The sequence below is a fragment of the Thalassophryne amazonica genome, chromosome 16 (assembly GCF_902500255.1).
Source record: "Thalassophryne amazonica chromosome 16, fThaAma1.1, whole genome shotgun sequence".
Classification (NCBI taxonomy): Eukaryota; Metazoa; Chordata; class Actinopteri; order Batrachoidiformes; family Batrachoididae; genus Thalassophryne; species Thalassophryne amazonica.
The window spans coordinates 17208338-17235076 of record NC_047118.1 but is presented as its reverse complement, the minus strand read 5'-3'; the positions used below and the strand labels follow the sequence as shown (position 1 = coordinate 17235076).

At 41.0% G+C, this 26739-nt stretch overlaps 1 protein-coding gene across 3 annotated transcripts in view; it reads left to right on the top strand.

The window, feature by feature from the left end:
• The window catches only part of rhbdf1a (rhomboid 5 homolog 1a (Drosophila)), a 117077-nt gene that overhangs the window by 74512 nt on the left and 15826 nt on the right, over nucleotides 1-26739 (top strand). The window contains exons 2-5 of one of the 3 annotated variants that reach the window (XM_034189732.1): nucleotides 17520-17665; nucleotides 19285-19424; nucleotides 21588-21692; nucleotides 25854-26067. In XM_034189732.1, coding sequence (XP_034045623.1) covers nucleotides 17549-17665; nucleotides 19285-19424; nucleotides 21588-21692; nucleotides 25854-26067 — 576 coding nt within the window. In that variant the 5' untranslated portion in view covers nucleotides 17520-17548. Of the gene's footprint in view, nucleotides 1-17519; nucleotides 17666-19284; nucleotides 19425-21584; nucleotides 21693-25853; nucleotides 26068-26739 lie in introns of all 3 variants that reach the window. The other 2 variants (XM_034189731.1, XM_034189733.1) reach the window with 2 other exon arrangements.

Here is a 26739-nt window from a genome sequence, read left to right as displayed (position 1 = left end):
TTACCTACAATTTTCTTCCTGGTGTCCTTCGACAGCTCTTTGGTCTTGGTCATGGTTGAGTTTGGAGTCTGACTGTTTGAGGCTGTGGATAGGTGTCTTTTATACAGATAACGCATTCCAACAGATGCCATTAATACTGGTATCAGGTGGTGGACAGAAGAGCTTCTTAAAAAAGAAGTTACAGGTCTGTGAGAGCCAGAAATCTTGCTTGTTTGTGGGTGACCAAATACTTATTTTCTACAATAATTTACAAATAAATTCTTTAAAAATCTTACAATGTGATTTTCTGGATTTTTTTTTTTTCTCTTCTCATTTTGTCTCTCATAGTTGAAGTGTACCTATGTTGAAAATTACAGACCCCTCTCATCTTTCTAAGTAGGAGAACTTGCACAATCACGGACTGACTAAATACTTTTTTTTTACCCCACTGTAATTTTTGGTGGCTTCTGGTGCATTTTGAATGTCATTTTTTCTTTGTGCACATTATTTTAGTAGCACTTGTACCATAACCAGTAATAAACATGTAACTGGGTTTCAGTTAATCCCTTTCTCGTGTACACACTGATATCCTGTTGTGTCAGATAAGATTAATTGCATGTCTATAAGTGCTATAAGATGTTCAGGCTGTTATTATTGTTGTTGTTATTCTTTTAGGCTAATGTAGGTTAACCATGGAAATGTTTCAAAACTTGCGGTTTGAAGTTGTTTAGCCATAACAAGTGTTGTTCAGTTATCTGTACAGTTTAAAGCACAGATGTCTGCAAACTACAGACTAATTAATATATTGTAGCTTAGTATTAATCTTCAGATGTCTTTTTGTTTTGAATTCAGCTTGCAAGACCCACTTCAAAGAGAAATTTTAATATAGAATGCTGTTTTAGAGATGTAGGAATGGACTGCACGGTTGCCATCCAGGATCTGGGGTGGTTTTATTGTGTTGAGGATGTGGCAGCGGTGCATGACTTGACTTGAAAGAATATTAACCAAAAGCGGGTATTTTGTCAAGAGTGCCTTGGAGAGTACAGTCCCCCCCCCCCCCCCCCCACATTGTTGTTTTCTGTGCAGATGCATTCCCCTGCAAAACTGCACTCATCATTGTAGAATGATGCACTCTTTCCAAATCGAGCTGTTTGTTACCTTTTGCAAGGTTCTGTATCTGTCAATCTGTTTGTCCACAATTCATAGAAAGTGCTTCTTTTCCTTCAATTTTTGATGAATTCTTGATAATTCCAGTTGTTTTGTTTGCCTCATCTAAGCACTGTTTCACCTAAATAAGACACCATTCAAGAAAACTTTCACAAGATTTTGGAAGAGAACCTCAACTACCAAGAAAAATATTGACAGCAGTGTGTAAATTACTGTCACCCAAGACACTTTACACTGCTGTAAACATTTCATCCCGTAATTCAGGTTTCATTCAAAAGTGTATTTACACAATAGTGTGAATAATAAAATGACTCAGAAGATCTACAGCTATTGGTAAGGAGGTTTATTGACAGTATGTCATCATTACCTTCAACTGCACAGTGTCTGGGAGTCCAGAGAATAAACTCTGATGGGCTTTGCACCATTTATGTTCTAGTTATCACAATATGTATTTATTGCAGGTGAACCACCCCCCCCCCCCCTCCAAAAAACCTACGATGCAAGTTTTTTTCCAGTATCACACGGCCCAATGGATCAAACATATTGTGCACCGTATGACCCATTAAATGACTAATTTAATAACAGTTGTCATGAGCAATCTCACATTAAGCATTGAGAATCATGAAAATGTGAAGTCGGTCACACAGAGATGATGTGTAATCGGGGTACAGTGAGTGGGAGGTGACAGGAGAGACGTCTGAGCAGGAGGAGAAACTCTGCACAGGAACAATGAGTTGCTTCAGGGCCCGGAGGCAGAATAATGTCTATGCTGCGTTCACGGCAAACACGGCCAAGGCTGGAGCTGCCAAAGTTTACTATAAGGCTGGAAAGTCAAACAATGTGGAGCGTGGAGTAAAATTAGGCTCCCTCTGTGGCTGCTTTCGATGGTGCTGCCCGTCTCAGTCCAATCTGCATCACTGCAGCTGATGCCTCCTCTCTTGGATATCAGCAATCCTGCTGCTTGGGCTAATGACGAAAATAATGAAATGTGGCCTTGGTTGAGCGAGTGTGCCATAGTCCTAGTGCGCTCACTGGAATGTGGGCATCAGATTTGTACACCTCTGATGCTTAGTTGTTCCATGAGAAAGGAGGAATGTGTTAGGTGTTCTAGCCAGTAGAAAATGTCAAGTGTGGCCTTAAAGGGATGCATATACGGGGTCTATTAGGAAAGTATCCGACCTTATTATTTTTTTCAAAAACCATATGGATTTGAATCACGTGTGATTGCGTCAGCCAAGCTTGAACCTTCGTGCGCATGCGTGAGTTTTTTCGCGCCTGTCGGTTGCGTCTAGGAATGGCTTAGAGACTGCCGCTTTGCTTGATCAAAATTTTTTCAGAAACTGTGAGGGACATCAAAGTGGACACTATTCGAGAAATTCAGATGGTTTTTGGTGAAAATTTTATGGGCTTCAAAGAGATTACGGAGTGTTACTGTCGCTTTAAGGACGGCCCAGAGTGACTGGTGGTGAGCCGCGCTCCGAAGCTGCCATCGACAGGCTGAGCGACCATTTAATTTCTAAATGGATGGCTGTCTGGATCCGTGACCATCGTGTGCAATTTCTCTGGTTATCACAAGAGTTGGACATCAACCATTTTCAAGCAGATTTCACTTTTAACAAGAGATTTTGTCATGGAAAGCTGAGCGGAGGCTTCGCACGTCACGATGGATTCGCTACTGGAGCGAGACAAAACCACCTCCGTTTTGGTCTCACAGGACGGCTTTGAGATGGCGTTCAGACAGCTGTCAGTGGTTTTTCCATCGAGTGATTATCCGATAAATTGTGGATGTGCCTGGACATGCCAGAACATGTCCTGTGAGGCTTCATCACGGCGTTGCTTTGCGCCATGTGGCACCGCCGCGATGCGCGAAGCCTCCGCTCCTCGTTCCATGACAAAAACTCCTGTAATGTGCCGTTCATTTCAATACTGGACGCTGTGTTTTATCCTAGATGTCATCTGGCTAGCACAGGAATTGTGAAAAGACGTGGACATCCGCACTTTTTCGGCACATTGAGACAGACGTGCGGAGGAATTCCGCTCAGCCTGTCGATGGCGCTTCAGTCGCTCTGGGCCGTCCTTAAAGTGACAGTAACACTCCGTAATCTGTTTGAAGCCCATAAAATTTTCACCAAAAACCATCTGAATTTCTCGATTGGTGTCCACTTTGATGTCCCTCATAGTTTCTGAAAAAATTTTGATCAAGCAAAATGGCAATCTGAGCCATTCCTAAACAATGAAAAAAACGACGAGAGGGGTGGACCACTCCTCACTCAAAGCCTGCTCACAGGCGAATGACGCAACCGACAGGCGTGAAAAAACTCATGCATGCGCACGAAGGTTCAAGCTTGGCTGACGCAATCACACGTGATTCAAATCCATATGGTTTTTGAAAAAAATAATAAGGTCGGATACTTTTCTAATAGACCTCGTATTTAGCAACAACAGTTGCAGGATTGAGGTTTGGTCCAAGCTGAAATGGAATTGAAAATTGTGCAGTATTACAGAGAGAAATTACATGTGACACCTCAAAAGGTGCTGAATCAGTGGCTGTTAATTTCAGGACTTAATTCTGTTTGGGTGCCATTTAGGGCTGCAGCTATCAATTATTTTAGTAATTCTGGGCATGAATCGAGTAACCGGATAAAAAAAGTTTGTATTTTTAAACAACATCAATAGTCCAGGGCTCTCCCTAAGCAATGGCACAATGTCGCTCGCCAGTGTTGACATTTTGCTGAAATGGCAATGGGGTGTGGTTTGTTTTGTTTTGTATTTTGCCCAACTTGTAAAATTTAACCATTTTTGAGTTTGTTTGTTTTGTTTTTTTTTTTTTAAAGGTTGGTGGACTGGGTCCCTGCATTAATTTTTTATTTTTTAATCCCTCTTTCTCTGCAATTCAGCAGATGCGTTTCAGCTGGAGGCTGAACATGCAAGTCTCGCAGTCAGTTTTTTTTTTATTACTATTTTATTTGAGTTACAGTGTTTGTGAAGTGTTGTGTGTTGTCCAAAAAAACGAAAATTAAAAAGCGAAACACTCGATGCGAGTCTGAGCAAATCACAGAAGAAAGAGTGGCCTTTTGCTGAGAGGATCTTTCAGAAGCTGTTTGTCAGTGTGGCCAGGGACGAAGCTTTGACTCGCCTGATGTGAGCGGAGTGCTGAGAGCCCCTCACAGCGGGTGGAGAGGGACAACAGCCGGCCGCCGGGTGAGTCACTTCCCATCAACATCAACAATCAACACGGTTTACGTGTTGGCATCAGAATTTTGGCTCTCTGTTGGGACTGTTTACACAGAGACTGCTACCTGCTGCTTTGGACTTGAATTAACAGTCTTTTTCAAGACTTTTTTACTTTTTTTACTTTTTTACCTTTTTACTTTTTTTTTTTTTTTTTTTTTACTTTTTACTGTGCTCCAACGCCTAAGGAAGACCTCTAACGGTCGAAACATCGCGACGGAGCACTTTTATCAGCTAACTTTTATCAGCGTTGGCAAGCTAACTAGCTTGCTAACGCTTTCGTTTTTATTTTTTTTTATTTTTTTTTTTTTTTATTTATTTATTTTTATTTTTTTTATTTTTTCTCTTTTAGCACTGTTGTCGTGCGTTATCTGTGCTGCTCCACAGCGTGTTTAGTTGATTTTTATTTTATTTTAGCACCGTTGTCGTGCGTTCGCTGTTGTCGTGCGTTGCCTGTGCTGCTTCATGGCCTGTTTGGTGCCTTGATTGGGGCACTCCTTCTGCTGAATCACCTTTAAATTATTTACACATTATTCACTTTGTGTGTTTTTAGGAATCCGCTAGGTTGCGTAGCTACTAGCTCTTAGCCGATTTAGCATGGCGGCTTCTCCTGTCTCTCCCGTACTTTTCTGCTCTGGGTGTGAAATGTTTAGTTATTCCTCGGCCTCCTTTAGCAGTAACGGTACTTGTAATAAGTGCAGCTTATTCGTAGCTTTGGAGGCCAGGCTGGGCGAATTGGAGACTCGGCTCCGCACCGTGGAAAATTCTACAGCTAGCCAGGCCCCTGTAGTCGGTGCGGACCAAGGTAGCTTAGCCGCCGCTAGTTCCCCCCTGGCAGATCCCGGGCAGTCGGGAAAGCAGGCTGACTGGGTGACTGTGAGGAGGAAGCGTAGCCCTAAACAGAAGCCCCGTGTACACCGTCAACCCGTTCACATCTCTAACCGTTTTTCCCCACTCGACGATACACTCGCCGAGGATCAAACTCTGGTTATTGGCGACTCTGTTTTGAGAAATGTGAAGTTAGCGACACCAGCAACCATTGTCAATTGTCTTCCGGGGGCCAGAGCAGGCGACATCGAAGGACATTTGAAATTGCTGGCTAAGGCTAAGCGTAAATTTGGTAAGATTGTAATTCACGTCGGCAGTAATGACACTCGGTTACGCCAATCGGAGGTCACTAAAATTAACATTAAATCGGTGTGTAACTTTGCAAAAACAATGTCGGATCTTGTTCTGACTTATGGTATGGAAATAGAAGACTTAACAGTATTCCCTGAAAACTCCCTTCTGTCTGATCATTTTTTAATAACATTTACATTTACCCTGATGGACTACCCTGCAGTGGGGAATAAGTTTCATTACACTAGAAGTCTTTCAGAAAGCGCTGTAACTAGGTTTAAGGATATGATTCCTTCGTTATGTTCTCTAATGTCATATACCAACACAGAGCAGAGTAGCTACCTAAACTCTGTAAGGGAGTTAGAGTATCTCATCAATAGTTTTACATCCTCTTTGAAGACAACTTTGGATGCTGTAGCTCCTCTGAAAAAGAGAGCTTTAAATCAGAAGTGTCTGACTCCGTGGTATAACTCACAAACTCGTAGCTTAAAGCAGATAACCCGTAAGTTGGAGAGGAAATGGCGTCTCACTAATTTAGAAGATCTTCACTTAGCCTGGAAAAAGAGTTTGTTGCTCTATAAAAAAAGCCCTCCGTAAAGCTAGGACATCTTTCTACTCATCACTAATTGAAGAAAATAAGAATAACCTCAGGTTTCTTTTCAGCACTGTAGCTAGGCTGACAAAGAGTCAGAGCTCTATTGAGCTGAGTATTCCATTAACTTTAACTAGTAATGACTTCATGACTTTCTTTGCTAACAAAATTTTGACTATTAGAGAAAGAATTACTCATAACCATCCCAAAGATGTATCGTTATCTTTGGCTGCTTTCAGTGATGCCGGTATTTGGTTAGACTCTTTCTCTCCGGTTGTTCTGTCTGAGTTATTTTCATTGGTTGCTTCGTCCAAACCATCGGCATGTTTATTGGACCCCATTCCTGCCAGGCTGCTCAAGGAAGTCCTACCATTATTTAATGCTTCAATCTTAAATATGATCAATCTATCTTTGTTAGTTGGTTATGTACCACAGGCCTTTAAGGTGGCAGTAATTAAACCATTACTTAAAAAGCCATCACTTGACCCAGCTATCTTAGCTAATTATAGGCCAATTTCCAACCTTCCTTTTCTCTCAAAGATTCTTGAGAGGGTAGTTGTAAAACAGCTAACTGATCACCTGCAGAGGAATGGTCTATTTGAAGAGTTTCAGTCAGGTTTTAGAATTCATCATAGTACAGAAACAGCATTAGTGAAGGTTACAAATGATCTTCTTATGGCTTCGGACAGTGGACTTATCTCTGTGCTTGTTCTGTTGGACCTCAGTGCTGCTTTTGATACTGTTGACCATAAAATTTTATTACAGAGATTAGAGCATGTCATAGGTATTAAAGGCACTGCGCTGCGGTGGTTTGAATCATATTTGTCTAATAGATTACAGTTTGTTCATGTAAATGGGGAATCTTCTTCACAGACTAAAGTTAATTATGGAGTTCCACAAGGTTCTGTGCTAGGACCAATTTTATTCACTTTATACATGCTTCCCTTAGGCAGTATTATTTGACGGTATTGCTTAAATTTTCATTGTTACGCAGATGATACCCAGCTTTATCTATCCATGAAGCCAGAGGATACACACCAATTAGCTAAACTGCAGGATTGTCTTACAGACATAAAGACATGGATGACCTCTAATTTCCTGCTTTTAAACTCAGATAAAACTGAAGTTATTGTACTTGGCCCCACAAATCTTAGAAGCATGGTGTCTAACCAGATCGTTACTCTGGATGGCATTTCCCTGATCTCTAGTAATACTGTGAGAAATCTTGGAGTCATTTTTGATCAGGATATGTCATTCAAAGCGCATATTAAACAAATATGTAGGACTGCCTTTTTGCATTTACGCAATATCTCTAAAATCAGAAAGGTCTTGTCTCAGAGTGATGCTGAAAAACTAATTCATGCATTTATTTCCTCTAGGCTGGACTATTGTAATTCATTATTATCAGGTTGTCCTAAAAGTTCCCTAAAAAGCCTTCAGTTGGTTCAGAATGCTGCAGCTAGAGTACTGACGGGGACTAGCAGGAGAGAGCATATCTCACCCGTGTTGGCCTCTCTTCATTGGCTTCCTGTTAATTCTAGAATAGAATTTAAAATTCTTCTTCTTACTTATAAGGTTTTGAATAATCAGGTCCCATCTTATCTTAGGGACCTCGTAGTACCATATTACCCCATTAGAGCGCTTCGCTCTCAGACTGCGGGCTTACTTGTAGTTCCTAGGGTTTGTAAGAGTAGAATGGGAGGCAGAGCCTTCAGCTTTCAGGCTCCTCTCCTGTGGAACCAGCTCCCAATTCAGATCAGGGAGACAGATACCCTCTCTACTTTTAAGATTAGGCTTAAAACTTGATTGATTGATGTAGAGCGGACCGTGTGGTTTTTAAAAATAGACAAACACACTGCTTCACTTTAAATGTGCAGTCAGTCTATTTCAGATGATCAGTGTGGACCCTTTCTCTTAAAAGGCTTTATTTTACTCTTTGTGTCGCGTTGGGAAAGTGGTAACTTTTGGATTAGCCTTTACACGGTTTATGGGCATGCTCTAGTCTTCTGTTTTTTTTGTTTGTTTGTTTTTTTCTGGGGATGTTACAGCGCCACACACAGGCCTGGCATATGTACTACAGCGTTAAATGAAGCTTTGAGGCGCAGAATTTGCCTCGAACATTTTTTGTAATCAAATTATTTGAGTTACTCGACTAATCGTTTCAACCCTAAAACAAAGTGAAAATGCAAAGATAGTCACGATGCGGTGGAAAGTGGACATGTGTTGCAGTTTATGACCCGGAGCTCAAACATGTCGAGGCAGTTGTGCAGGTGAGAGAACTCATCTACTCTGGTTAGCTGTGTAGGCTAACGCTTACCGACACAACCTCTCCCATTTGCTTCGTCTTCCCTTTTCCACTGGAAACTGAAAAAAACCCCACCACTTTTCGCGACTGCTTCGGTGATTGCGGCTGAAAACAAAACAGTACACCATTTATCAGTGTGAAGTTATGCTCTGTTGGTATTGCGCAATGGGAGGTTGTCCCCAGACGTGGTCAAATCCTGCGAGAGGTTCAAATGAGACTGTGCTGCTCTATTCTCAGTTTTATTGCTCTGCCATCTGAGGTATATGATGTCATAAGGCAAAAAGGTTCATAAAAAATATAAAAGGAAATGCTCTCATTATGTCAAGAAATTAAAATGTTAAAGAAAACCTTTTTGGAAGTAAAGAGTGGCAACCAAACTTTTTTCTCAAACGTTTTCTCTCAAGCTCTTTTCTCAACGTTTTTTGAGATGGCTTAGCCTTCAAACAAACGGGCAGATGTAATGATCACATTACATAAAAAAGGCACTTCTACCAACCATCAGATTAGGGTTGCAGTCTAAGTCACATTTTGTTAAGTTATTTATTTTATACTACCTTAGGAGGTCCTGAAACTTGTACTCTAGTGTGACTTTTTACACCAAAAATAAATAAATAAATAAAATAAAAAATAAAAACCCACACACAATCATTAATGACGATGATAGTAACAACAACAGTTTATATAGGGCTTTTCCAGGAATCAAAGTACAAAACAAAATATACTCCAATAATGAAAGAATAAATGCCAATAATACAAGTTCATTACAGAAATACACAAACATCCTAAAGAGCTTTTAACACAGAAAAAACTGACTACTCTGGAAAATACAGTATATACTTAATACAATATAATTTCTCACTAATAGAACTGACATTGATTATATTGCTATGAAAATGGTTGATTTGTAGGTCTTGCTGCCTCAGCGCAGGAACTATACAAATGGGTTCCGCCTAGAATCAATTTGATGGGAGCTTCTGGTCCTTTAGGACAGATCCAATGAAAGACTCGTTAGCAGACTTTTAATGAGCCTTTCATTGGATTCAGATGTGTTGGAGCAGGGAGACAACTAAGAGTGTCAGGAAGGTGGCTCTCGAGGACCGAACTTGGCCAACCCTGTTTTAAGTACTTTTTATCTGACATCAAAACCAGGAAAAACTTGTCCCTCGGATTGTATACTTGTGATTTTGGTGTTGGATTATACGCACTTGTGGAAGTGTTAAACTATCTGAGTGCCACTACTTGTTTAACATTCTTATTGTTTGCAGTGTCTCTGTTTGCATTAGCAAATCTGCATTCTTTCTACAGTGTACTTATTAGCAAAAAAATTGTATAAATGAGTAAATATCAACAGGTAATCAAAAATTTAACTTAAAAAACAAAAATTAAACACAAAATTTGAGTGTACTTAACAGCATATCTTAACAGTAGAATCCGACGATACAGATAAAGTTGGTATTGATATATCTGCTGAAATGAGGGGCGATTGAGAAGTTTTGAGCCTGTTAATTCTGAAAAATTAACATTTCTCAACATTGCACCCAGTTAGACAAAACTCCACACATTCTTGACACATGTTGGTTTCTCTGAATGCAAGAAATGGAGAACCACACCCAACTTCTTCTGGGTCAGGCTCAAAACTTCTCCATCACCCCTCATATATACATAAAAATACCAATGATTCCTAAAATTTCTTTAGCAAACAAATATGGCAAAGAAATTTAGTTGAGGATTTATATTTTGCAGTTCATTTTCTATACCTGGTTACTCCAATTAAAAGCTTTGATTATTGCTTAAAATATCAACTTTTGTGAGGTTACAGTGTAATTTATATCTGTAACACCACACAAATTATTACTGGTTACAATCGGATATAAAACTGGGTGTCTCTGCTCTAAAATAATCTCTTGCTGTCTGTATTTCACTACCATCAAGCTAAATCAACATCTTGTCCTTGTTGCAGTAGCAAGCAGAAAAATATGAAATTTTTGGGCTGTATCATGGTGATCTATGGCACATATTCTAAAATGCAAAATAGGGTGCAGGGAGCAAAGGTGTTCTCTGAATTATTCATGAGAATGTTCTGGGCATAACATTGGAGACTCGAATTGGAGACTCGGCTCCGCACCGTGGAAAATTCTACAGCTAGCCAGGCCCCTGTAGTCGGTGCGGACCAAGGTAGCTTAGCCGCCGTTAGTTTCCCTCTGGCAGATCCCGAGCAGCCGGGAAAGCAGGCCGACTGGGTGACTGTGAGGAGGAAGCGTAGCTCTAAACAGAAGCCCCATGTACACCGCCAACCCATTCACATTTCTAACCGTTTTTCCCCACTCGACGACACACCCGCCGAGGATCAAACTCTGGTTATTGGTGACTCTGTTTTGAGAAATGTGAAGTTAGCGACACCAGCAACCATAGTCAATTGTCTTCCGGGGGCCAGAGCAGGCGACATTGAAGGAAATTTGAAACTGCTGGCTAAGGCTAAGCGTAAATTTGGTAAGATTGTAATTCACGTCGGCAGTAATGACACCCGGTTACGCTAATCGGAGGTCATAAAATTAACATTGAATCATTGTGTAACTTTGCAAAAACAATGTCGGACTCTGTAGTTTTCTCTGGGCCCCTCCCCAATCGGACCGTGAGTGACATGTTTAGCCGCATGTTCTCCTTGAATTGCTGGCTGTCTGAGTGGTGTCCAAAAAATGAGGTGGGCTTCATAGATAATTGGCAAAGCTTCTGGGGAAAACCTGGTCTTGTTAGGAGAGACGGCATCCATCCCACTTTGGATGGAGCAGCTCTCATTTCTAGAAATCTGGTCAATTTTCTTAAATCCTCCAAACCGTGACTATCCAGGTTTGGGACCAGGAAGCAGAGTTGTAGTCTTACACACCTCTCTGCAGCTTCTCTCCCCCTGCCATCCCCTCATTACCCCATCCCCGTAGAGACGGTGCCTGCTCCCAGACCACCAATAACCAGCAAAAATCTATTTAAGCATAAAAATTCAAAAAGAAAAAATAATATAGCACCTTCAACTGCACCACAGACTAAAACAATTAAATGTGGTCTATTAAACATTAGGTCTCTCTCTTCTAAGTCCCTGTTAGTAAATGATATAATAATTGATCAACATATTGATTTATTCTGCCTTACAGAAACCTGGTTACAGCAGGATGAATATGTTAGTTTAAATGAGTCAACACCCCCGAGTCACACTAACTGCCAGAATGCTCGTAGCACGGGCCGAGGCGGAGGATTAGCAGCAATCTTCCATTCCAGCTTATTAATTAATCAAAAACCCAAACAGAGCTTTAATTCATTTGAAAGCTTGACTCTTAGTCTTGTCCATCCAAATTGGAAGTCCCAAAAAACAGTTTTATTTGTTATTATCTATCGTCCACCTGGTCGTTACTGTGAGTTTCTCTGTGAATTTTCAGACCTTTTGTCTGACTTGGTGCTTAGCTCAGATAAGATAATTATAGTGGGCGATTTTAACATCCACACAGATGCTGAGAATGACAGCCTCAACACTGCATTTAATCTATTATTAGACTCAATTGGCTTTGCTCAAAATGTAAATGAGTTCACCCACCACTTTAATCATATCTTAGATCTTGTTCTGACTTATGGTATGGAAATTGAAGACTTATTCCCTGAAAAATCCCTTCTGTCTGATCATTTCTTAATAACATTTACTCTGATGGACTACCCAGCAGTGGGGAATAAGTTTCATTACACTAGAAGTCTTTCAGAAAGCACTGTAACTAGGTTTAAGGATATGATTCCTTCTTTATGTTCTCTAATGCCATATACCAACACAGTGCAGAGTAGCTACCTGAACTCTGTAAGTGAGATAGAGTATCTCGTCAATAGTTTTACATCCTCATTGAAGACAACTTTGGATGCTGTAGCTCCTCTGAAAAAGAGCTTTAAATCAGAAGTGCCTGACTCCGTGGTATAACTCACAAACTCGCAGCTTAAAGCAGATAACCCGTAAGTTGGAGAGGAAATGGCGTCTCACTAATTTAGAAGATCTTCACTTAGCCTGGAAAAAGAGTCTGTTGCTCTATAAAAAAGCCCTCCGTAAAGCTAGGACATCTTACTATTCATCACTAATTGAAGAAAATAAGAACAACCCCAGGTTTCTTTTCAGCACTGTAGCCAGGCTGACAAAGAGTCAGAGCTCTGTTGAGCCGAGTATTCCTTTAACTTTAACTAGTAATGACTTCATGACTTTCTTTGCTAATGAAATTTTAACTGTTAGAGAAAAAATTACTCATAACCATCCCAAAGACGTATTGTTATCTTTGGCTGCTTTCAGTGATGCGAGTATTTAGTTAGACTCTTTCTCTCAGATTGTTCTGAGTTATTTTCATTAGTTACTTCATCCAAACCATCAACATGTCTATTAGACCCCATTCCTACCAGGCTGCTCAAGGAAGCCCTACCATTATTTAATGCTTCGATCTTAAATATGATCAATCTATCTTTATTAGTTGGCTATGTACCACAGGCTTTTAAGGTGGCAGTAATTAAACCATTACTTAAAAAGCCATCACTTGACCCAGCTATCTTAGCTAATTATAGGCCAATCTCCAACCTTCCTTTTCTCTCAGAAATTCTTGAAAGGGTAGTTGTAAAACAGCTAACTGATCATCTGCAGAGGAATGGTCTATTTGAAGAGTTTCAGTCAGGTTTTAGAATTCATCATAGTACAGAAACAGCATTAGTGAAGGTTACAAATGATCTTCTTATGGCCTCAGACAGTGGACTCATCTCTGTGCTTGTTCTGTTAGACCTCAGTGCTGCTTTTGATACTGTTGACCATAACATTTTATTACAGAGATTAGAGCATGCCATAGGTATTAAAGGCACTGCGCTGCGGTGGTTTGAATCATATTTATCTAATAGATTACAATTTGTTCATGTAAATGGGGAATCTTCTTCACAAACTAAGGTTAATTATGGAGTTCCACAAGGTTCTGTGCTAGGACCAATTTTATTCACTTTATACATGCTTCCCTTAGGCAGTATTATTAGACGGCATTGCTTAAATTTTCATTGTTACGCAGATGATACCCAGCTTTACCTATCCATGAAGCCAGAGGACAAACACCAATTAGCTAAACTGCAGGATTGTCTTACAGACATAAAGACATGTCTAACCAGATCCTTACTCTGGATGGCATTACCCTGACCTCTAGTAATACTGTGAGAAATCTTGGAGTCATTTTTGATCAGGATATGTCATTCAAAGCGCATATTAAACAAATATGTACGACTGCTTTTTTGCATTTACGCAATATCTCTAAAATTAGAAAGGTCTTGTCTCAGAGTGATGCTGAAAAACTAATTCATGCATTTATTTCCTCTAGGCTGGACTATTGTAATTCATTATTATTAGGTTGTCCTAAAAGTTCCCTGAAAAGCCTTCAGTTAATTCAAAATGCTGCAGCTAGAGTACTAGCGGGGACTAGGAGGAGAGAGCATATCTCACCCATATTGGCCTCTCTTCATTGGCTTCTTGTTAATTCTAGAATAAAATTTAAAATTCTTCTTCTTACTTATAATGTTTTGAATAATCAGGTCCCATCTTATCTTAGGGACCTCATAGTACCATATCACCCCAATAGAGCGCTTCGCTCTCAGACTGCAGGCTTACTTGTAGTTCCTAGGGTTTGTAAGAGTAGAATGGGAGGCAGAGCCTTCAGCTTTCAGGCTCCTCTCCTGTGGAACCAGCTCCCAATTCAGATCAGGGAGACAGACACCCTCTCTACTTTTAAGATTAGGCTTAAAACTTTCCTTTTTGCTAAAGCTTATAGTTAGGGCTGGATCAGGTGACCCTGAACCATCCCTTAGTTATGCTGCTATAGACTTAGACTGCTGGGGGGTTCCCATGATGCACTGAGTGTTTCTTTCTCTTTTTGCTCTGTATGCACCACTCTGCATTTAATCATTAGTGATTGATCTCTGCTCCCCTCCACAGCATGTCTTTTTCCTGGTTCTCTCCCTCAGCCCCAACCAGTCCTAGCAGAAGACTGCCCCTCCCTGAGCCTGGTTCTGCTGGAGGTTTCCTCCTGTTAAAAGGGTGTTTTTCCTTCCCACTGTCACCAAGTGCTTGCTCACAGGGGATCGTTTTGACTGTTGGGGTTTTTACGTAAGTATTGTATGGCCTTGCCTTACAATATAAAGCGCCTTGGGGCAACTGTTTGTTGTGATTTGGCGCTATATAAATAAAATTGATTGATTGATTGATTGATAACATGAAATACCCAATCATCTGCCATCCCAAGAGATGGAGTGTACAAAGAAAGTGCTGTCATTGAAAACAATAGGTTGTCAAATTTGCTGTCTGCTGCACATCGCCAACATGTGAATGCAGCATTAGAGTGTCCAGTTTGATATATTGATCTTTGAAAGCTACAACGTCTTGCTGTTTTCTTTTATATCCTGCAGCAACATCTTTCACATCTGCTGCTGATGTTTGCCTGTAGAATGATGAAATTGACACAAGGATGAGCCTCAACCTCATAGATGGAGATGTGCATCTGACTGTGCGTCAGTCTCGCTTTTGTGTTCCCATGATAACTTGAACAAGATGTATCAAATTTGCACAAATTTTGGACTGGACACCCCAAGCGGCTGTATCTCAAACTTGTTCAAGCTTGAGGATGATCAAGTTTCACCAAGGCCCTCGAAGGACTACCCACTTTACTGAACACATTGTTTCTTGTGCCATGATAACTTAACAAAATCTAATGGATTTTGCCAAAATTGAGCTGGACATCCCCAATGAGTGTATCTCGGGTAAATTTTAATTTGAACATGATCGGGTATAATCAAGATTCTCTAAGGACCGCCCACTTCACTGACTGGTATATTGATTATTCTGTCCATGATAACTTGGAACAAAATCTATCAGATATTAACCAAAGTTGAACTGGACTTTGGACCAGTTTGAAGTTGAGTTGGGTTTCACAGAGATCCTGTAAGTACAGCACACTTTACTTAACGGATTGATTGTCATGTATCATTTCCTTGCAATTCAGGGTTTTGCCTCCCCTTTTTTTGTTAATATTTGCTGCCTCTCTTCCATGTCCTTACCTGAACCTATCAGCCACCATTTAAATTTGGTCTCCATAAATTATAAACTTTCTAGCTTCACATTTTCAAATCAGAACGGCCAAAATCTATTTACCCAAATCCCAGTGTAGGAGCCTGATTAAGCCAGCAACACAGCTGTTTTTATTTAAAAATAGTGTCAGAGCACAAAAGACGTGCTTCAGTGAACATTTCCTAGTTTATCAAAGTAATCAAGCCAACTGTAAGCTGGTTGAATTCCATGGTACAAATTACCGTTGGGGGATTCTCGGCACACCTGTGTATTCTTATTTCTTCCTCCTGTGGCACGCTCCACAGTTTTGGAAGAGTTGTGGTGTATGTAATTCCATTGTACAAATGTGGATGTGCTGTTGTGAGCTGGTGCACAGAGAATGTGTCGGCGACAGCTTGACTGCATTTAAATATTAACACGTTATGATGACCCCTGCTGCCCTCAGCCTGAGGTTTTCTTCCGTCACTGCTGAGACGTGCTGACAGCACTTCCTGTTATCACTTCAACTCAAACAGAAGCCTGTGGTGTGTCAAAATGGGAATGTGAAACAGATGTGGCCACAATGGGCTGTGGATTTGATTTAGTGTGTGTGTGTTTGGGCGGGGGTTTGTAATTGGAGAAATGATGGTGTGACTCCAGGATGGAATTTTTGATATTTTTTGTGAGCTACTTCAGCTAAATAATGATGGGAAAGCAGTTTATTTATTAAACCTTCTCTGATTTGAGTTTTTCTGACATTTGCACATTGACACGCTCCACTTTTCTGCTGAGTAGTTGGTCAGCTTCATTCATGATGTGAAGCGGTGCATAATTCTGTTGCATGTGCTTATTTCTGAAGTACACAGTGATTATGAAACGTCACAGGGTGAAAAAGTTCAATTTTCATGGTAACAATGGGAATTAGGAAACAGAATCAAACCGCCAGGACCAGCGACATGAGGTTACACGGTGGGCTCACAGTCAGAAGACTGCAGCTCTGAGCAAGGAGAATATTATGGTGGTCTGCGGACCTTCTCTGGAGAAGGCGTACACAGTCATTAGGCTCTGATGTCTTGTGGAAGCAGAGCAACATAAAACCACAAGCAGGGCTTAAGTTTAAAAGGTAGAATTAAAGGATTTCTTTTAAGACTACTTCCTTGACACTCCAGAATGAATAGTTACATCCGCCAAGGATGTAATAAAATCATCGGTGTTTATTTATTTTTCTGTCTGTCTTTTAGCAGGATTACGTCAAAACTACTGCACGGATTTTGATGACATTTTCACCACAGATAGATATTAGGGCATGGAAGGCTCCATTTAATTTTGGAGGGAATCCAGATTTTGGATCAAGATTTCACTTTATATAGGCTTTGAAGATTACATAAAAAAACTATTTCACGGATTCTCACCAAATTTGCACCACAGATGGATATTGGGGCATTTTAGATTAGATTAGATAGAACTTTATTGATCCCTTGGGAAGACTCTCTCAGGGAAATTGAGGTTCCAGCAACATTGTATAGCAGCACACAGGGTAAGATGCACACAGAGCATCAAAAGTGAAAGTAAAAAAGAAAAACTGTTTGCAATATAAATACACAATATAATGGACTCCACTGAATTTTGGAGGTGATCCAAATCCGGATAGGTCAGACTCAGATTGCTCTTGTTTTATGTACTGGGATTGTGACGGCTCTCTGCGGCTTTCTGCCTTTTCCCCTCATGATGAATGCAAAAATGTGATTGCACTCCAAAAAACAAAAACAAACCAAGGCCTTAGCGCCCTCTTGTGTAACAGTTCCGCACCACAAAGTGGTAAATGGACTGCATTTATATAGCGCTTTTCCACCTGCATCACATGCTCAAAGTGCTTTACCATTATGCCTCACATTCACCCATCCAGCCAAACACACTCACACACAGATGTGTGTTTGTGAGGGTGTGATTTGTGATTGTTTTTATCCACTTGTGATATTGGCTTATTAAAGATATGTGTGACTGATCCTCACAGTAGTGCCCTTTTCTGTTTCTATATATAGCTGGCAGGTCTGGGGAGGCGACTGCAACGATGGCTGAACCACGGCACGAGAGCACCAGCAGCCTGCAGAGGAAGAAACCTCCGTGGCTCAAGCTGGACATTCCCAACACTCAGATGTCACTCGACGAGCCTCCCGCTTTTGTTCAGGTGCACTTTCTCATTGCATCACCTTCCCATTTTTATGCGTCAGCCCCACTGGGGCCCCTGGGGGTAATGTCATACTACTATCATTTGTTGGATGAAAAAATATTCAAGCTGTTTTATACAAATTCCATGTTTCAGTGATTTTAGGGGAGAGTCTGGTGCACCACATATCCTAGAAAAAATATGAAGCTATAATTTTTGAGTCATGTATGATCATTGACTTTAACACTGGATAGATTAAGCTGTTATTGATGCTCAAGGTCATACTTCTGTTTGGAATGTATTTGTCATGTTAGAAATCAAAGGGTGTGACATTACTGCTCTGTATACACCGTATGACTTGATCATGATGAAACCTAAGGTAAATTCAGGTCATACTGGAGTTTTTATTATTATTATTATTATACTTTTTACCAGGACAAGGATCACAGGGAATAACATTTCTGCCTTGTGATAAACTTAGGGTACATTTTTCTTAATTCACTTATTAAGCGTCTCTGGATGATTTTGGGCGTCACTGAGGCTCAAAGTCAAACTGCTATTTTTGAGTTTTTACCAGTGCAAAAATGACAGTGAGTAACATTTCAGCCCTAGTCCGTGAAAGGTTTTTGAGATACTCTTCTTGGCTCACTTATTCAATTTCTCTGAATACAATTAGGTGCTGTTGAAGCTCAATGTCACACTGCTGTTTTTGACCTACTTTTTGTCAATGAGCTGGCCTGCCAATAAGTAAACCTGGGTCTAAATCCTACTCATGTTACCCATCTGTGTCCTTGGATAAATCTGCATGGTCTCAGTCCACCCAGCTGTAAATGGGTATCTGTCTTAGCCTGGAAGCTAACATCTGTCGGACAGCCATCCCATGCAGGAGGCACCATAAACTCTCATCCGCTTACAGTTGTGGAATCGGGAGATAAGCACCAACAGGTCTCAGGGCTTATACGGGACTTACTTCTATCTTGCCAGGCAGAAAATTTAATTTCTGTGTGGTGGAAAAAAAAAAGCTACATTTTTGACTTGCTTATTAAGCATCTGTAGATAATTTTAGATGTTCCTAAAGGTCAAGGTCACACTGCTGTATTTGGCCTATAGCACTTTGTGTCACGACAAACATCACTCTACGTTTCTGCTTTAATTTATGAAAAAGTGAAGCTACACTTTGACTCACTTATGATTGTCTTTCTATAAACTGGTGTGCTACTAAGTTCAAAGTTATACTTCAGTTTTTTTGTTTGTTTTTTCCATATTTTTTTTTTTTCAAAAATGTCATTCTCTTTACTCATTCTTATGGAAAAAAAACCCCACAGGCTATTGTTCATTTGCCATTTTTACACAGCTTTAGATGAACTAGGATGCTGTTGAAACTTGAAGTTATAGTGCTGTTCTTGATATATGTTTAATACCCCCGTTAGAAAAAGTAAAACATTCCATCCAACCATAATCTCTAGCAAAAATATGTACTGGATCATTTTTGCTTTTCAGTCAAAATATGTAAAAACATGACAGAGACTAATCTGTACCCTAAGTTCCAGGTGGGGGGGGGGGTATTCTTGACACTTGTCTTTACTTTTCTGTTCACATTTGTATTCAATTTGATGACAATTATGTCATCTCTTGTGTAGCCGGTGAAGAGGCAGGGGTTTCTTCGCAGTATCAGCATGCCAGTGGAGACCTCTCACTTCCATTCTCCACCCCGTGACCTCTTTGAAACCCGCCGGCCCGTCTTACACCGGCAGTCATCCATCACTCAGACCATAAAGAGGTAAAGGAAGCAAAGTTATTCACGAGGTTAACTGATGGGCTGCTTTCCTTTTTTTTTTTTTTTTGCTCAAACTGGAAAACCATTGTACACAACAAAAATATAAACGCAACACTTTTGGTTTTGCTCCCATTTTGTATGAGATGAACTCAAAGATCTAAAACTTTCTCCACATACACAATATCACCATTTCTCTCAAATATTGTTCACAAACCAGTCTAAATCTGTGATAGTGAGCACTTCTCCTTTGCTGAGATAATCCATCCCACCTCACAGGTGTGCCATATCAAGATGCTGATTAGACACCATGATTAGTGCACAGGTGTGCCTTAGACTGCCCACAATAAAAGGCCACTCTGAAAGGTGCAGTTTTATCACACAGCACAATGCCACAAGATTTGAGGGAGCGTGCAATTGGCATGCTGACAGCAGGAATGTCAACCAGAGCTGTTGCTCATGTATTGAATGTTCATTTCTCTACCATAATCCGTCTCCAAAGGAGTTTCAGAGAATTTGGCAGTACATCCAACCAGCCTCACAACCGCAGACCACGTGTAACCACACCAGCCCAGGACCTCCACATCCAGCATGTTCACCTCCAAGATCGTCTGAGACCAGCCACTCGGACAGCTGCTGAAACAATCGGTTTGCATAACCAAAGAATTTCTGCACAAACTGTCAGAAACCGTCTCAGGGAAGCTCATCTGCATGCTCGTCGTCCTCATCGGGGTCTCGACCTGACTCCAGTTTGTCGTCATAACCGACTTGAGTGGGCAAATGCTCACATTCGCTGGCGTTTGGCACGTTGGAGAGGTGTTCTCTTCACGGATGAATCCCGGTTCACACTGTTCAGGGCAGATGGCAGACAGCGTGTGTGGCGTCGTGTGGGTGAGCGGTTTTCTGATGTCAATGTTGTGAATTGAGTGGCCCATGGTGGTGGTGGGGTTATGGTATGGGCAGGCGTCTGTTATGGACGAAGAACACAGGTGCATTTTATTGATGGCATTTTGAATGCACAGAGATACCGTGACGAGATCCTGAGGCCCATTGTTGTGCCATACATCCAAGAACATCACCTCATGTTGCAGCAGGATAATGCACGGCCCTATGTTGCAAGGATCTGTACACAATTCTTGGAAGCTGAAAATGTCCCAGTTCTTGCATGGCCGGCATACTCACCGGACATGTCACCCATTGAGCATGTTTGGGATGCTCTGGACCGGCGTATACGACAGCGTGTACCAGTTCCTGCCAATATCCAGCAACTTCGCACAGCCATTGAAGAGGAGTGGACCAACATTCCACAGGCCACAATTGACAACCTGATCAACTCTATGCAAACGAGATGTGTTGCACTGCATGAGGCAAATGGTGGTCACACCAGAAACTGACTGGTATCCCCCCCCCAATAAAACAAAACTGCACCTTTCAGAGTGGCCTTTTATTGTGGACAGTCTAAGGCACACCTGTGCACTAATCGTGTCTAATCAGCATCTTGATATGGCACACCTGTGAGGTGGGATGGATTATCTCAGCAAAGGAGAAGTGCTCACTATCAGAGATTTAGACTGGTTTGTGAACAATATTTGAGGGAAATGGTGATATTGTGTATGTGGAAAAAGTTTTAGATCTTTGAGTTCATCTCATACAAAATGGGAGCAGAAATAAAAGTGTTGTGTTTATATTTTTGTTGAGTGTATAATTAGAGATTACACTATGAAATTTAGAGTAGAAAATAGTGTTGACGTTTACAGACTACACGTGTCTCAGTTTTGCTGATTATGGCTTGAAATATTGTGGAATATAAGTAGCACATTTATCTGAAGTAAAGTGTTAAATGTTGGATGTCGGTTTCCTACGGGATGTTTTTTTTTTTTAAGTCCTATGTGGCCATACTATTTCTGCTTGCTTGACCTTTGTAAATTTACAGTCTGTCTGATTAATGTCATACCTTGATGCTTTCTGTCTCTTTAGACTTTTTCCCTAATAGAGATATGAATGAAAAGCAAATCTTTACTTTCATTAACCATCTGCTTTGCTCTCTTTGCATGATGACTGCGGCACTTTTCCTTTTCAGTGTCTTCTGTTGTTTTTTTTTCCTCTTTCCTTGTCCTTGCTTCTCTCTCCTTTGGCCACCTTACGGCTGGCTCTGACTGGGCACAACAGCAGAAGGGTTCGCTTTGAGCGGATTAACACGGTGCCTGTTAAAGGCCAGCGAGCTGCTCGCCGCAGCACAAGGAAACACCACTCGCTCTCCAGAACCCTACTCAGGTACGGCAGGGGCTTCCTCCTCCCTCATAGGACTGCAAGTGTTTGTGAGATGTTGAATATTTCTGAAAACCACCAGAGGTGTTAATATGGTGATTTAGGATGTATCCACTCCTTTTTTGATTAATTTTATTTTGATTTGGCTTCACTGTATAAGAATGCCAGCACACCAAAGATCCCATGTTTTCGCTGCTCAAACTGCATCAGGAGAGATTTACTGGATGGACTGGATGACATGTCCTGAGGAGCAGAATTTGGTTACACTGTTTATTGCACCACTTTTTATTCTACTTTTGCTTTATGCAATGTGGCCTTTTTCTCCCTTTGTTTCAATGTGCTTTTAGATGCTTTTTTTTATGAAAGCATTTTATTTTCAAAAACCTGATTTGTTCTTCAGAACCTAATTTCCCAAAAAATGTGGTTTGAAAACAAACAAATAAATAAATGGGATGGGGGTTCGTCTTTTAATCAAGCCCATGCTGTAGCTCCCTATAATTGGAGTTGATTGGTTTTAAGACAGACATGATGTCTCTCGGACCAAACACAACAAGGATGTACTGAAAACAGTCTTCAAAACAGATCTTGAAATTTGAAGTCAAACTATCCCATAGATAGTGAGGTGAAACACACTTAGAAATAAATAAATTAATACACAGCAAACCAAAGCAGGCCTCTAAGAAGCCACTTGTTTGTGATTTTGTCCAAAGGAAGTAGCGGATCCATCTTCCACAGTGTGTGGAACGTGTTGCACTGAGTCCCTCAGTGGGCATGTCTCACAGAGCAAACAGGAGTCCAGATATGGACTTCTGTGACATATCAATCAACTCAATCAACTTTTTTCTTATATAGCGCCAAATCACAACAAACAGTTGCCCCAAGGCGCTCCATATTGTAAGGCAAGGCCATACAATAATTATGAAAAACCCCAACGGTCAAAACGACCCCCTATGAGCAAGCACTTGGCAACAGTGGGAAGGAAAAACTCCCTTTTAACAGGAAGAAACCTCCAGCAGAACCAGGCTCAGGGAGGGGCAGTCTTCTGCTGAGACTGGTTGGGGCTGAGGGAAAAAAACAGGAAAAAGACATGCCGTAAAGGGGGGCAGAGATCGATCACTAATGATTAAATGCAGAGTGATGCATACGGAGCAAAAAGAGAAAGAAACAGTGCATCATGGGAACCCCCCCACAATCTACGTCTAAAGCAGCATAACCAAGGGATGGTCCAGGGTCACCCGATCCAGCCCTAACTATAAGCCTTAGCGAAAAGGAAAGTTTTAAGCCTAATCTTAAAAGTAGAGAGGGTATCTGTCTCCCTGATCTGAATTGGGAGCTGGTTCCACAGGAGAGGAGCCTGAAAGCTGAAGGCTCTGCCTCCCATTCTACTCTTACAAACCCTAGGAACTACAAGTAAGCCCGCAGTCTGAGAGCGAAGCGCTCTAATGGGGTAATATGGTACTACGAGGTCCCTAAGATAAGATGGGACCTGATTATTCAAAACCTTATAAGTAAGAAGAAGAATTTTAAATTCTATTCTAGAATTAACAGGAAGCCAATGAAGAGAGGCCAACACGGGTGAGATATGCTCTCTCCTGCTAGTCCCCGTCAGTACTCTAGCTGCAGCATTCTGAACCAACTGAAGGCTTTTTAGGGACCTTTTAGGACAACCTGATAATAATGAATTACAATAGTCCAGCCTAGAGGAAACAAATGCATGAATTAGTTTTTCAGCATCACTCTGAGACAAGACCTTTCTGATTTTAGAGATATTGCGTAAATGCAAAAAGGCAATCCTACATATTTGTTTAATATGCGCTTTGAATGACATATCCTGATCAAAAATGACTCCAAGATTTCTCACAGTATTACTAGAGATCAGGGAAATGCCATCCAGAGTAACGATCTGGTTAGACACCATGCTTCTAAGATTTGTGGGGCCAAGTACAATAACTTCAGTTTTATCTGAGTTTAAAAGCAGGAAATTAGAGGTCATCCATGTCTTTATGTCTGTAAGACAATCCTGCAGTTTAGCTAATTGGTGTGTATCCTCTGGCTTCAAGGATAGATAAAGCTGGGTATCATCTGCGTAACAATGAAAATTTAAGCAATACCGTCTAATAATACTGCCTAAGGGAAGCATGTATAAAGTGAATAAAATTGGTCCTAGCACAGAACCTTGTGGAACTCCATAATTAACTTTAGTCTGTGAAGAAGATTCCCCATTTACATGAACAAACTGTAATCTATTAGACAAATATGATTCAAACCACCGCAGCGCAGTGCCTTTAATACCTATGACATGCTCTAATCTCTGTAATAAAATTTTATGGTCAACAGTATCAAAAGCAGCACTGAGGTCCAACAGATGTCACAGATGTCTTAAATGAACCATTTCTGGCTGGTTGTACATGTATACAGGGGAGTTTCTACAAACACAGTGATTAGATTTGTGAAAGTTTGTGTATGATGAACATAAAACTAGAACCACATGTAACTGAATTTTGTGATACTAACAGCCTGGATTTAATAGTTTATTTTGTTGTCACCTGGCTGTTGGCATCACAAAATTCTCAAGACTTGTTTACCAAACTAGGAACCCAAGCTAGGAACATTTCCTTCCTGCACAACGTTCCCTTTAAATTAGTCATAACAGGGAATGAAATCTGTTTGTTGTCATTTTCCTGTTACACATTCATTCAGAGTTGCAGCAATAAGGTACTGCAGAAATGGGCAGAGCCTGCGTTTTCTAGCATTTCTGTCGCGCACTATTCATCACTACAAACTCTTGTTGCATATTAGCATTGCTAATGTGTCCAGGTGTTAATGCTGACGTGGTAACGAGGGCGTGGCTGCTGTCGCAGCGGCATAGCAAAGGGCAGGGTGACACATTTGCAGTGCACATGACAAGATATGGTGGAAACAAAATTTTGAAGCTATCCTCACTAAGCATTCCCAGATTCCAGAGCTGGTAATTAGCAAAGAGTTCGCTGGCTCCTTTTAACAAAGATTCCGCTTCCTGCCCTTGGGGCACAATAACATTTAACAGTAACGCTTACTCTGGTGCTTATTAGGCCTCGGCATCAACAACAGGCATTTGTCTTGATTATTAAGGTTTGCTGGAATGGACCATTTATGGGGAATGCAGGAAGACACAAATCCATTCAGAGAATCCCCCTTTTCCGTCCGTGTTAATTGGATTTGCTGCCTGCTGGAGTCTGATAAGATTGCAGGTTTTATTTCGCACAGTCACAACTCCAGTAATCCTTCAGTTGCTTGCGCTTTCTTTGAACTTTTACACCCTGTACAACACAAGCAGTGTGTGCACGTGGACATGAACATGCCCAGGCTTATTCCCTCTCTTGCGTAATCTAACACTGCATTTTTTTTTTTTCCCCTATCCTGGGAAGTGCAGATTTATCATCTGATGACCCCTCCTCTGTATGTAGTGGCTCAGTATCTGTTTTCACAGCTACTCTTCTTGCTTGGTGGTACAGTCTGTGCACATGCATGAGTTGAGTGAGTTTCTGAGGCCCACACCTGAGAGACGACTGTTGTTCCTTTAGGGGAACAGCGGATTGGTTTGGGGTTAGTAAGGACAGCGATGCCACGCAGAAATGGCAGCGGAAAAGCCTGCGCCACTACAGCCTGCGCTATGGAAAGCTGAAGTCGCAGGTGATCCGGGAGATGGATCTACCCAGCCATTTGTCTTGATTATTAAGGTTTGCTGGAATGGACCATTTATGGGCAATGCAGGAGGACACAAATCCATTCAGAGAATCCCCCTTTTCCATCCATGTTAATTGGATTTGCTGCCTGCTGAAGTCTGATAAGATTGCAGGTTTTATTTCGCACAGTCACAACTCCAGTAATCCTTCAGTTGCTTGCGCTCTTTGAACTTTTACACCCTGTACAACACAAGCAGTGTGTGCACGTGGACATGAACATGCCCAGGCTTATTCCCTCTCTTGCGTAATCTAACACTGCATTTTTTTTTCCCCTATCCTGGGAAGTGCAGATTTATCATCTGATGACCCCTCCTCTGTATGTAGTGGTTCTGTATCCGTTTTCACCAGCTATTCTTCTTGCTTGGTGGTACAGTCTGTGCACATGCATGAGTTGAGTGAGTTTCTGAGGCCCACACCTGAGAGACGACTGTTGTTCCTTTAGGGGAACAGCGGATTGGTTTGGGGTCAGTAAGGACAGCGATGCCACGCAGAAATGGCAGCGGAAAAGCCTGCGCCACTGCAGCCTGCGCTATGGAAAGCTGAAGCCGCAGGTGATCCGGGAGATGGATCTACCCAGCCAGGACAACATCTCTCTAACAAGCACTGAGACTCCGCCTCCTCTGTATGTCCCCTCCTCACAGCATGGCATGCAAAAGGTAAAGAATGCAAGGCTTATTTTGTTAAATTTAATTGCAATTTGACATGTTTTTTTTTTTTTAAATGTATGCAATTCCGGCGTATGATTAAATGTTAATTAGACTGTACAAATTAATCTTTCTTGATACATTGCATCTGTGCCACTTGAGATGAATGTTGTTTTTTCATTCATTTAGTTTTAGATTTTGTTAGATCTTACATTGACTTAGCTTTAGCTTCAGCTTGCTTTATACTCAGTTATCTTCATATTCATTTAGTGTCCTTTTCAGTGAGGTTTAGATGAGTTTACTTGATATCCGTTAGGGACACCAGTGGTGGGGTGCACTACCTTGGTCTTTGTGTAACTGTTTGTATGTATGTTAGCAAGGTATCTTAAAAACAGGTCCTATACCAATATGTAGAAAAATGCTAATTTTATGGAAATGAGTAAAATAAACGTATATAATTACTTAATTGTTCCTTACCTTGATTGTTTAAAATTTTCCCTACATGCCTGATATTTTGATTTGTGGTGTTCTCAAAGCACTTTTGACCTAGTTTTCCTTTTGGATTGAGTTGGCTTGACACGCCATTATTTTGGATATAGTTATAACTTCACCGAAAATGCACCATGAAGGGTTAAAAACCATATATGTTGCATTGGCCAAGAAGTTGCATTTATTTTTGAAACA